This window comes from Notechis scutatus, chromosome 7, assembly GCF_049901735.1.
Source record: "Notechis scutatus isolate UNSWTSFEM ecotype Mainland chromosome 7, rNotScu1.2, whole genome shotgun sequence".
In the NCBI taxonomy this organism is placed as follows: domain Eukaryota; kingdom Metazoa; phylum Chordata; class Lepidosauria; order Squamata; family Elapidae; genus Notechis; species Notechis scutatus.
Window position 1 is genome coordinate 14,855,278 of NC_142015.1, and position 11,373 is coordinate 14,866,650.

Here is an 11,373-nt window from a genome sequence, read left to right on the forward strand (position 1 = left end):
ATAACATTGTTCAGGACCCTTTGTAAGGTTGCAGCATAGAAGATTTATTCAAGCCTATACACAAGAATCTGGACAACTAAAGTTCAACGTTCAATTGGGCCAGATAAGAGTCAATAGAATTCAAGAGGGGTTGGATTAGGAACACCACAACAACTTTAAACTGATGACGTGCTTAACCACAGAACTCTCTCTCTCTCTCTCTCTCTCTCTCTCTCTCTCTCTCTCTCTCTCTCACACACACACACACACACACACACACACACAGAGAGAGAGAGAGAGCTCTGTCTGGTCTTCTTTACTCACTAAAGTTACTGAAGTTTGCTCTTACATCCACCATAAAGTTCCACATTGTTTACTCCACTTGAATACCTTACTTGAGAAGAGGATGACATCTTGTGGTTGAGGAAAAATACAACATCATGCATTAACTGTAACCTTTTCAGATCTGCTGCAGAGACCACGAAACGGTGTGATTTTTGCATGTGTTCACTCTCGTTAGGTGCTCTTATACAGTGAAGGAGAATCATAAGCCTGATGCAGAAGGGACATCCCAGGAAACAAAAAATACTAAGGAGTTAAGCTGGTACCTGGCTGTGGGATCAGCTTTTGTTACAATACTTTAAAAATTTATACTGGGAGTAGAATAGAACAGAAACATTATTGGGGACAATGCCCAGTCCATCTGGAAGTAGAAACAACTGAAATTCTAGACGACGGAGGCTTTGTAGTATCCTTGGCCTCAATATCTCTAAATATTTTCATGTCACTGTGATTCCTTCCTAACTCAGGTTTGCAGAATGTGCCAAGCATCCAATGGAAGAATCGAAACCTGAACCAGTTGTGCTTCTGGTTTACCTTCATAAAAATTGCAGTGGGTTGTCTCCTCCGGTATGCCTTTTCATGTATACTTGACATGCTTCAGGGCGTTTTTATAGTCGTTTCCCCGAGAGACTGCCGTGAGAGGCCATGAGAGACAACCCAACGGATGATGCAGAGAGCGCCTGACGGGAAGGCTGCTATGAGTTGCTAATCGGAACCAAAGTGAGTCACCCTCCTTTTAACTACATGTGGCAATCTCTGCCTTTCCTCTCCCCTCCCCTTCGCCTGCAGCCACAAAGAAGTTAGGTTACTGAGCAGTTTGACTAGAGAGAGTCAAGAAAAGTCTCCACCCAGGAAATCTAATCTAATTTCACATTTCAGTGGTGGAGAGCCTTGTTTATACAGGGAGCTGGTGAGCGACGGCCTTGGTGAGTGCACACAATCTTTTTCTCTTGGCGTATGTGCTGATGTTAAAAGGGGTGACAAAGGTGAAGCTGAAATAGTTGGCTCAGCCTGTAACTACAGAAATAAAAACAAAAAACTAACCCTGAACCTCAGATTGGCCAACTAAGGACTTTGCAAACAGCTAGGTTGGGTGGATTCAGCTGTTCTGGGTGGCTTTTCTTTTATATCTTATTCTGTTCAACTGAACGCTGGAAACATCTGAAAATATGGCATTTATTATGGAATGGATTTATTAGTGCAGGGAATAAGGTGGGAATTACTCCATAAGCCTTGGTTCTTTCCAGAATTAGCCTTGACTTCTAAAAACAATAACTTAGCCAACATTGCAAAAGATAATTCCCTCTGCTTCTAATTTGAGCACTTACTTTCTCTAACTTTCCACTATTAATTGTTGGAAATAAGTTCTCAGACTTTTACAAACCGTGGCATGGAATACCTCCCAACTCCTAATACCACCATTTTTGTACAAATCTTCAGCCATGATCTTCAGCGTTACCTGAGCAAGGAAGAAAAAAGGAATCCTGCATCTTGATATCTTTTCTTGCTTTATTATAAGATAGATCAAATAGCACTAATTAAATTCGGTAACTACTTAGCAGGAATCAGTTAAGTGAATAAATGATTTGAGCTGATCATAGGATAGTAGCATTTTACTGGGCAGCTTTTGGTTGTAAGACCAAGAATTGGAAAAGGGGAAAGAGGAAAATGATTTGCTTATCTATCCTATTGTTCATCCATTCATCCCATTCCAATAAGATGCTCACATGGGAGATGTTACTTTCTTCAAGCCCTGCTTCTTAGGATGGGCAAATTCTGGCTTTTTTTCCCCTGCGTGAAATGGGTTCACAAAAGTTAAAACTATTGTTTGTCAGTGTGATTTAATTTCCTGTTGTTTCTTGTTGTGATAATGGTATCAGTTTGATGCTACACCTTTTCATATGTCTTGGAAGGTCACAGCTCCAGTTTGGCTCCTCCTCCTCCTCCTTCTTGAAAACTAGGACTCTTACATTCAATGAACTATACTTACTATTTAATGAAAGTCCTAATCATGTTTGCTATTTCTCACCAGATCCTTGGAGCCATGTATACAGCAAACCCCAAAAGGTGAGGAATAACCTTTATTCTCATCCAATCAAAATCCAGTAACCATTTCATAAATAAAATTGAATATCACAATATTTATAGGTGGTCTGTATGAGACTGTGGGGTTTTTCAGCTGGGTTTAAATTTATGTTTTACTTTCAGAGCCATCTACCATTTTGAAAATCCTTGTTCTGGTTTCAAAAGTGGAATATAAATTGAATTAGTGTTAATCATTAGTTAAGGGTGTAATATTGCATCTGCTCTCTTGCCCCTACAAGAAAACTTTCCAGGCCCTTGTCTGAAACATATTCTTAGTCTGGTTTGAGGCCACATACAAATTATTCCCAACTTGCTTGTAATTTCTTTCTTGAACTTATCTTCGGTAATGAATAGTCTTGGAGAGTTGAGATGTGTGGTGAAAATAAATATTTGAAACAGGAAACCAAAGTGGATAATTATCAGGATATGTTCCATACTGGCATTTCTTTAAAGGAAAAATTAACAATGAAAGCATGTTTTGAGGAAAGAAAGTTTGAATAATATTGTTTTTTTTTATTTAAGAAGTAGGTTTGATTGCATCAAGCAACGTTTCCATGTATTGTTACTGTTTGATCTTTGAAATTATATTAAAACAAGCAGGCAAGCAAGCAGATAAATCTGAACATGTAGTTCCCCCTCTCAGTACTTTTCTTTCATCTGAACAACAGAATTACAGAATAATAAAGTTGGGAGGGATCTTGGAGGTCTTCTAGTCCAATCCCCTGATCAAGCAGGAGACCTTATATCATTCCAGACAAGTGGCTGTCCAATCTCTTCTTAAAAGCCTCCAGTGATGGAGCTCCAACAACTGCTCCACTGATTAATCGTTCTCACTGTTAAGAAATTTCTCCTTAGTTCTCCTGGATTTCCCTCCTATGATTTCTCCAAGGTGAAGACCCCCCAGATTTATTGGACTTCAGTCCCATCTTTCTTCAACTTTGCCTATGCTGGTTGTGGGTTTATGGAAGGATATTCTGGAATGGTATAGGGTCTCCTGATTGAACAGGGGTTGGATTAGAAGACCTTCAAGGTCTATTCCAACTGTGTTATTCTGTTATTCTTAACTTGAAGTCAAGAGCACTGCAAAGCTCTATTCTTTTTCATCCCACCTTCTTGATTCTTGGTTCCTTTTCTAGATATTTATTTATTTATTCATTTATTTATTTTGTCAAGCAATTATAAGATAACAGGTACAAGTATAAACATAGTTATGGAAACATGAAATGGATACAATAAGAAAAATAAAAAAGAAACAATAGGACAGGGACGGTAGGCACGTTGGTGCGCTTATGCACACCCCCTACAAACCTCTTAGGAAAGGGCTGGGGTCAATAGTAGACAGTCTAAGGTTAAAGTTTTTGGGGTTTGGGGAAGAAACCACAGAGTCAGGTAGAGTATTCCCGACATTGACCACTCTGTTGCTGAAGTCGTATTTCCTGCAATCAAGTTTGGTGCGATTAACCTTGAGTTTGCATCTATTGTTTGCTCTTATATTGTTATGGTTGAAACTGAAGTGTTCATTAACAGGTAGGACATTGCAATATATAATTTTATATACTATACTTAGATCGGACTGAAGACGGCGTATTTCTAGGTTTTCTAGGTCTAGAATTTCAAGTCTGGTGGCATAAGGTATTCTGCAACGAGTAGAGGAGTGGAGAACTCTTCTTGTGAAATATTTCTGGACTTTCTCAACTGTGTTAATATCAGATACGTAATGTGGGTTCCTATTTATCCTCTCCTCTTTCTTCCAATTCAATAAACTCCAACCTTCTGTTTGGTAGTGGTTCTGCCTTTGATGCTTCGGCAAAAGAACCAGGCTTGCACATCTGGCGTGTGGAGAAAATGAAGCCGGTTTCTGTTCCAGATGAGATGAAAGGCAAATTCTATTCTGGGGATTCATACCTTGTCCTTTATAATGGCCCAGATGGGCATTCCAACCTGCATATTTGGATTGGTAAGCAAAAGGTCAAAATAAACCTTAAGTCAACAAGTTTTATCTGGGGATGAGGCATTTCTATAGCTTATTGCTGAATAAACCCTATTTGTCTGCATTCATTTCATACAATATATGCTTCACAGATCTAAGGGCTGAGCTAATACAACATACTCAACCAATATTAAAGAAACCATAATAAGGCTTAGTATGTTTTGTAAGCCATTGGTACCTGCTTCAAGGACAATTTCTTGAACCAAATGATGTGATCATGCAACTTGCAATACAATACCCTTTAGCAAGAATGAAGACTTTTCAGAAGTGGCTTCTTATTACCTCCAATATGGGGTTTAAAGTAGGATGTAAGAATCTGACACATAAAACCCTTTCTGAGATAGCTGAAGTTGCCTAGGGGCTATCACTCAACTGGTTGGGATACCTCCTTGCAAAGTAATGCTCTCTCTCTCTCTTTGTCTCAGGTCAAAACTCCTCCAGGGATGAGCAGGGAGCATGTGCTTTGCTCTCCACTCACCTCAACTCCATCCCAAAAGAGAAGCCGATTCAGTATCGGGAAGTGCAGGGGAATGAATCGGATGTCTTCATGGAGTACTTTCCCCACGGCATCAAATACCAGGTGAAAGGAGACTCATTTTTCCAGTTATAGACCTTACTCTCTTTCCAGAGCACTCTTGCTAAACCTTAGAGCCTCTTAAGAACTTTCACTTAGTTAAACATTTGTACCTGTACACTCATACAAAGTTATGCTGTGGAGTTAGTGGAAGACCAACATCTCCTTCAGTCCCCATCAGGCTCATATGAGTCCAGTTGGCTGACATCTTCCCTTTTTTACTTCTTGGGAAACTGTTCTCTATTTTTTTTCTTTTTGCTCAATTTCCTTTCCATTATTTCCTCCAAGTTTAGCTTAAATTTTCTTCTATTGTAAATTGGAGAAAACAATAGTAGAGAAGCTAATTTGATCTACTCACAAAGTCGTTATGCTTCCTTGTGCCTGACACAACAGTCAAAAATCCTAAAAGGTTTCTATGACTCACAGCCACCCCTTGCATTTGATTTATTTTTTTGTTCGCTTCTAGGCAAATAAGGCACACATTCAAATAAAGCTGTAGATTATAGCTAACCACCATCTTCACTTCTCTTTAACACTTTGCTCCTTCTATAGCATTAGGTTTCCCCTTGATGTCCTGATGATGTCAATAGCAATAGCACTTAGACTTATATACCACCCCATAGTGCTTTACAACACTCTCTGGGTGGTTTACAAAGTCAGCATATTGCCCCCAAGAATCTGGGTCCTCATTTTACCAACATCGGAAGGATGGAAGGCTGAGTCAACCTTGAGCTCTGTCAGGATCAAACTCCAGGCTGTGGGCAGAGTTTACTTGCAATGCTGCATTTAACCACTATGCCACCAGGGTTCCTATAGTCCCAAAGAGTCTTTCCTGACCCCTATCTTCAAAATCTAGCCTCTGTACCCCTGTCTCAACCCCAGTTTATGGTCTATAGGAAGGCGGTGTGGAGTCAGCCTTTACCAGAACCCAGACCAACCATGAGCAAAGCTCAAGGCACCAACTCTATCAAGTGAAAGGAAAGAAGAATATCCGGGCTGTGGAAAGAGAACTGAGCTGGACCAGTTTTAATACGGGTGATTGCTTCATCCTGGACCTGGGAGAGGTGAGTCTGAGAAAGGAGATATATACCTGCTAGAAAAAGAATATATGTCATGGCAGTACATGGTAGTGTTCACATGACATTGTGACTCATATATTACCCAACCATATTGCCCATGTTGTTAGCTTGTAGTTCAATGCATCCTCCAAAGGCAATGCATGGCTAAGCTAATATAGGGAAATTTTCCAAGAAGGGTTGTAGATCTCCCAATCTGGCTTTGGATTGGAGATCGTGGGAGTTGTAGTCACAACACTCCTGTTGAATATATGGTGGGGAAATTAAAAGGTGATGGCTAGATGTTAGTCAGCTGGTAGTCTATTGTAAATTGGACAACGGGTTTCTACTTTTCCTTTTAGAAAATCTTTACCTGGTATGGGGGAAAGTCAAACATTCTGGAGCGCAACAAAGCTCGGGATTTTGCAACAGCAATCCGAGACACTGAGAGGAAGGGAAAAGCAAAGATGGAGATTGTTGTGGATGGGGAAGAACCAGCTGAGATGACAGCGGTAAGATTTTTGTGGGGAACAAAGAATATGAAGGGTAGATGCAAATCAGTATCTAGGTTGGCCATTTCCTCGTCTGCCCCTTTCCAGATGTGTTGGACCAAAGTTTTCCTTGTTGTCAGGGGATTGTAGAAGTTGTAGAATTCATCTGAAAAATGAGTCAGGATCAGAAGGCTGGATTAGAAGATTCCAAGAAAAGGTGTACAAAAAGTATCTGAAAAGTTATGAAATATTCTTTATCCATGGATCACTGTAGCATCGGGCAAGGAGTTTCATACAGAGATGGACCACAGGAATCAAAGTTGCTGTTTTAGATTAATTCATGGTATTGATTTTTTCGTACCAAGAACTACATTTTAGTAGTTGATACAGCCAGAATCAGTGTCCTGGTGCATTTCTATTGCACATGGATGAAGAAGTACTTTCTACATGGGAATACATTTCTGGCAGCAGCTGCATGACAAACACTGCATTTGAACAGGACCATGTTAAGGTCCCACTGAGGTTCCAATACAGGAGGGACTCTGATGCAAAGAGATATTGGCATGATCTATTTCTCTAGGTTCTGGGTCTTAAGCCAGTTCTGAAAGAAGGCACCGCTGAGGAAGATATTGTGGCTGATCAGAAGAATGCTATTGCAGCAGTATTGTATAAGGTAATAACCAAAAAATGAGAAGAATTTTACTTGAGGTTGGATGGAGTCTCCAGGAAATTGTTCTCTTGTGGGCACCTTCTGAAATCCATTCATCCTCTCCTTCTCCCCAGTGGTGGGATTCAAATATTTTTACCACTGATTCAGTGGGTGTGGCTTGGTGGGTGCGCTTTGATCATGTGCGCACACTTTGTGTGTACGCACGTGCCAAACACACACTTTGCGCAGGCACAGAGGCGTTCTAACTCACCTCCTGCAAGCCTGCACTCTCCCGGTCGCTTCAGCAGCTGCCGTGCGGCATCTTCTGTGCCACGCAAAGCAGCTGCGCTTCCAATTCAGAGGATCAAGATGAGTATGGGAGCCCAGGTGGGCGGGCAGGCCCAACAGCAGAGCAGTGGAGAGAACCAGTTCCGTCTCCGCTGCTCATCGCCGCTATCAGCTCGGCAGAACCGGTAGAATACCACCACTGACTTCTCCTTCTTGGAGAGGGAAACCTATTAGCTGGTGGTTGAACATTTGAATTTAAAAATCTAACTATCTCTTTAATCGACTATAATGCCCCAGTATAATCCTACGCTGGACATGGTATGCCTTTAAAATGATGGCTAACCACAAATCCATGATGCCACTGGAATGAGAAGGCTTGCTGATGTCTTCCAGGCGGCCCTGCCATACCACAAAACATTAAGCTTACAAGCAAACCTCAACAGAAAATAAACCCAAATGACTTTCTCGGTGTCATTTACTTGCTGCAATTTTCAGTCTGTGGGTTAGATGTGTGTAAATGCACATTCATCTTGAAGTAAAAATGTGGCAGTGGGGGGGGGGAATAGCTGTTTTCTATGATTAGCTGAGCCATCTTTGTTTTTTGCTCACTTTTGTTGCATATTTATGATTTCTGGGGGCATTATGAGGACCCCCGGATTATTTCCAAAGGCAGATATGGGGACTGTCAACTCATAAAGCATTTCTCTGGTCTTTTAGAATTGCCAACAGAAAGGGAGGGGGGAATAGTGTAGCAACTGCAAAATCGAAACTGCTTTCCATGGATGTTTTCATAGATAGTTTCCAGGTGACCAAAGTTTCTGCCATGCAAAATTCTAACTGGAGAGTATGATTGATGACTCTTGGCTATGGGATGTGTCCCATTGGAGAATATGAATTATGATACACCCAGGGGGTGGGGGAAAACCAGGGTCAAGGGTGACAATGAATGTATCTCAGAGTCAGCTACACTCAGGCAGCACCGGCATGTCTTCTCCTAACAAATCTTCTTTGAGCTTTGAAAATCAGGCTAGAGACTCATGATTTAAATGGGGGACTACCGGAGCCCTGACAGGGACTCCATGTGTGGTAGAACTCAGTTTCAAGTGAGTGTATTCATATACATAGACTCTGTCCTTTAAAACCATTAAGCCCAGAGACTATAATTGATCTAGTTACAGTATACCACATCGCACTGAGATCTGGAATCCTGACAACATCCCAATCATGCTTGCTTAGACCAAAGATTCTTCTGATATAGATTTAGATTTGATATAGATTTGCCTAACCCCCAAATTCTACTATAGCTCTCAGAACTGTTTTCCACACTGATTCTGAGGGTTACTCTTCTGTTACTTCTGTAGAATATGAAATTAGGGAATGCTACGTCAGGGTGCGGTCTTGCTTCAAAGTGCTTTCTGACCACAATTTTCAGCTGCTAACAACTGGATCAAAGGTTCCACTGAGGTATTTTCCCTTTGATATTAAGCTGTTAGAAGTTCTGGATGCATTGATTCAGTTTTAAAATGCTGTCCAGCATGTAGGAAATACAGAATATAGGAAGGAATGGGCTCCATGTTCAGGCATTTTACGCTGTCTCCAGGTTAGTGGATGAGAAAATTCTGGCTTTAAAAAAATGCACCATAAAGCTCAAAAGCTGGACATCTACCCTGTGATTATTGGATTCCATTAAGTGTAGTAAATTCTATACTTCTCAATCCTGAGGTCTCTGACATGATGGGAAAAATGAGTCTGACTAAAGTCTCCGAATCCAGTCCATTCCTCCAAGACCAGCTCATTACAGATGACTGTTTCATCCTGGACAACGGGCAGCACGGAAAGATCTTTGTTTGGAAAGGTAATGCCCATCATATGTTGTCTCAGAACTTCTCGGAACCATAAATACAAATATATGCAGTGAAGAGTAGAAGAGTAGTTGAGAAACTTTTACACCAGAAGACAATCTGGTCAATGTTCCCCAAATCATCAGCTTCTATTTATTTATTTTTCTGGCCATCACCACCTTTGACATCATTCCTTTCCCTTTTTTCTTTACAATGATTTCTATGATTGGATAGTGGTTAAGATATTGGACTAGTAATAGGGACGTCCAGATTCAAATCCATCCTCAGTTATTGAAGATCTCTTTCACAGGGAATGGAGGAAAATAAAGGGAGAGGATGCTGTGGGTGCCACCATCTTGAGTAACTGAATGACAAAAAATGGGACAGGGAGGGAGGAAGGGAAGGAAGGGAAGGAAGGAAGGAAGAGATTGCTCTGCCTTTCACCTGCATATAAGCAGATGCACTTATAATTAGGTGGTGGGACATGATAGACATTTCTCTTTTATTGAAAGGACTACCTTGGCTCTTCTAATCCAGTGTTGGCCAAGGTCCCTCTCCCAGCTCTTGTAAATTATCATCCTCCTTCATCTTTATCTGCAGGCCTCAAAGCAAATGAACAAGAGCAACAAGCGGCCCTGAGAGTAGCAGAGAACTTCATCTCACAAATGAACTATCCTCAGAACACTCAGGTAAGGATCCCTCAAGCTTGTGCAAACAGTCTTCAAAATGCCCAGAAAGTTTTCATAAAAGAATGACACACCTCCGCTGACAGGCTCAGAGAAGGTCTAGGATGAAAAGTCTGGAGGAGAACATCAATGTACTGGTGTAACTCAAACATCTGAAGGGTTCTCAAAGAGAAATGGAGAAGGATTTGTTCTCTGCTTCCTTTAGTCTTCTCCGTGTCTCACCTGCTTTTAATCTGGTTCCAGGTACAGATCCTGCCCCAAGGCCGTGAAAGTCTGCTCTTCAAACAATTCTTTACAAACTGGAAGTGAAAGCTTATGCTGGCAGTTCTCTGTGATTGTGCCTTTTTGCCCCATCAACCAACAAGCCTTATTAAATTGGAGAGTCACTGTATCCTCATTGCCTTCAGTATTGTGATAACAGTAGTAGGGCAACCTTAACTAGAGGGACCCTCCCTCTTAATTTTTTTAATCAGTTCCTCCCAATTGTAAGCCTCTTTTTACAAGCTAGAATTGATAAGCAATTAACATGTTCTTGGAAACAAACATTTTGTGAATTAAGGGGGAAAGTTGTGGCTGTTGCCACCATCAACGGAAAACCTAACCAGCACAAATGTAAATTGGAGTTCACTGATAGCTCCTTCTTGCCTCCTCCTTTATTAGTGCCTTTGTACACTGAATTATACCTTTCCTGTTTTCACATAATATATTGAATCAGAAACTAAAGAGACCAGGTTTGACCCAACCAATCAACTCTGCTCTAATCCTAACCAAGTTTAACATTTTGTTTGAACACACCTGTCAGGTTAGATGCGTTGTGCAAACATAGCCAATGGGGTTTTTCATTGCTAGTGACAGCTTGCAATAAATCATTCTAAGAACACCCAGAATTGTATAATTTCATGCTGGTTTTAATAACGTTCCTCCTTTTCCCATGACTTTCTGGGAAAAGACATTTTGTGTCTTTCTTCCCAGCTGGAACCCAGGGACACCCCCCCCCACCATCAACCTGGGTGGGACAAGAAAGATGAGTAGCAAGGGAGGCAGATGTCCTGCAGGGAGTCTGTGCGTATCCTTTTGGCCGGAAGCAAGGACCGAAACTTGTCTAGTCTCAGACATGTTAAGTTGCCATTCAAGATCTATCGAAAGTTGCCTGGTAGGTTGGATCTGACTCCATCTGTCTTAAAACAGCAAAGGCCATGCTCTTATCCACCCTCTAGGCATTCTTAATCTTTCAGTCATCTCTCTTTCTCTTTCTAGTTATAGGCTGCAGTGAAGCTTTCCTGATTAGCTTGACAGGCCCTGACAAGCAAGATTGCATCATTCCACAGCTGGGCTGATAGAGTCAGTGTCAAAAGCAGCAGTTCCTTCCTGCCCCTGCCAGAATTTTTTTTTA

General features: G+C 41.2%; 1 protein-coding gene across 2 annotated transcripts; it reads left to right on the plus strand.

Moving 5' to 3' along the window:
* The first annotated feature begins 329 nt into the window (after positions 1-329).
* Positions 330-11,366, plus strand: CAPG (capping actin protein, gelsolin like). 2 transcript variants are annotated; one of them, XM_026671399.2, is made up of 11 exons: positions 330-467; positions 789-1,041; positions 2,354-2,388; positions 4,191-4,363; positions 4,822-4,976; positions 5,867-6,034; positions 6,388-6,537; positions 7,097-7,189; positions 9,176-9,308; positions 9,895-9,983; positions 10,224-11,366. In XM_026671399.2, the coding sequence occupies exons 3-11, from the start codon at positions 2,366-2,368 to the stop codon at positions 10,287-10,289; spliced, it is 1,050 nt and encodes a 349-aa protein (XP_026527184.2). In that variant the 5' UTR covers positions 330-467; positions 789-1,041; positions 2,354-2,365; the 3' UTR covers positions 10,290-11,366. The 2 variants fall into 2 exon arrangements, with proteins under 2 accessions (XP_026527184.2, XP_026527183.2); XM_026671398.2 differs by lacking the exons at positions 330-467; positions 789-1,041 and adding an exon at positions 1,055-1,247.
* Positions 11,367-11,373: the final 7 nt, after the last annotated feature.

Excerpts from the sequence above, each read along its gene's own strand:
- CAPG (XM_026671399.2), top strand. The coding sequence starts at position 2,366 with ATGTATACAGCAAACCCCAAAAG. Across the intron at positions 4,364-4,821 it reads CAACCTGCATATTTGGATTG|GTCAAAACTCCTCCAGGGAT; the intron begins GTAAGCAAAAGG and ends TCTTTGTCTCAG. Across the intron at positions 9,984-10,223 it reads ACTATCCTCAGAACACTCAG|GTACAGATCCTGCCCCAAGG; the intron begins GTAAGGATCCCT and ends ATCTGGTTCCAG.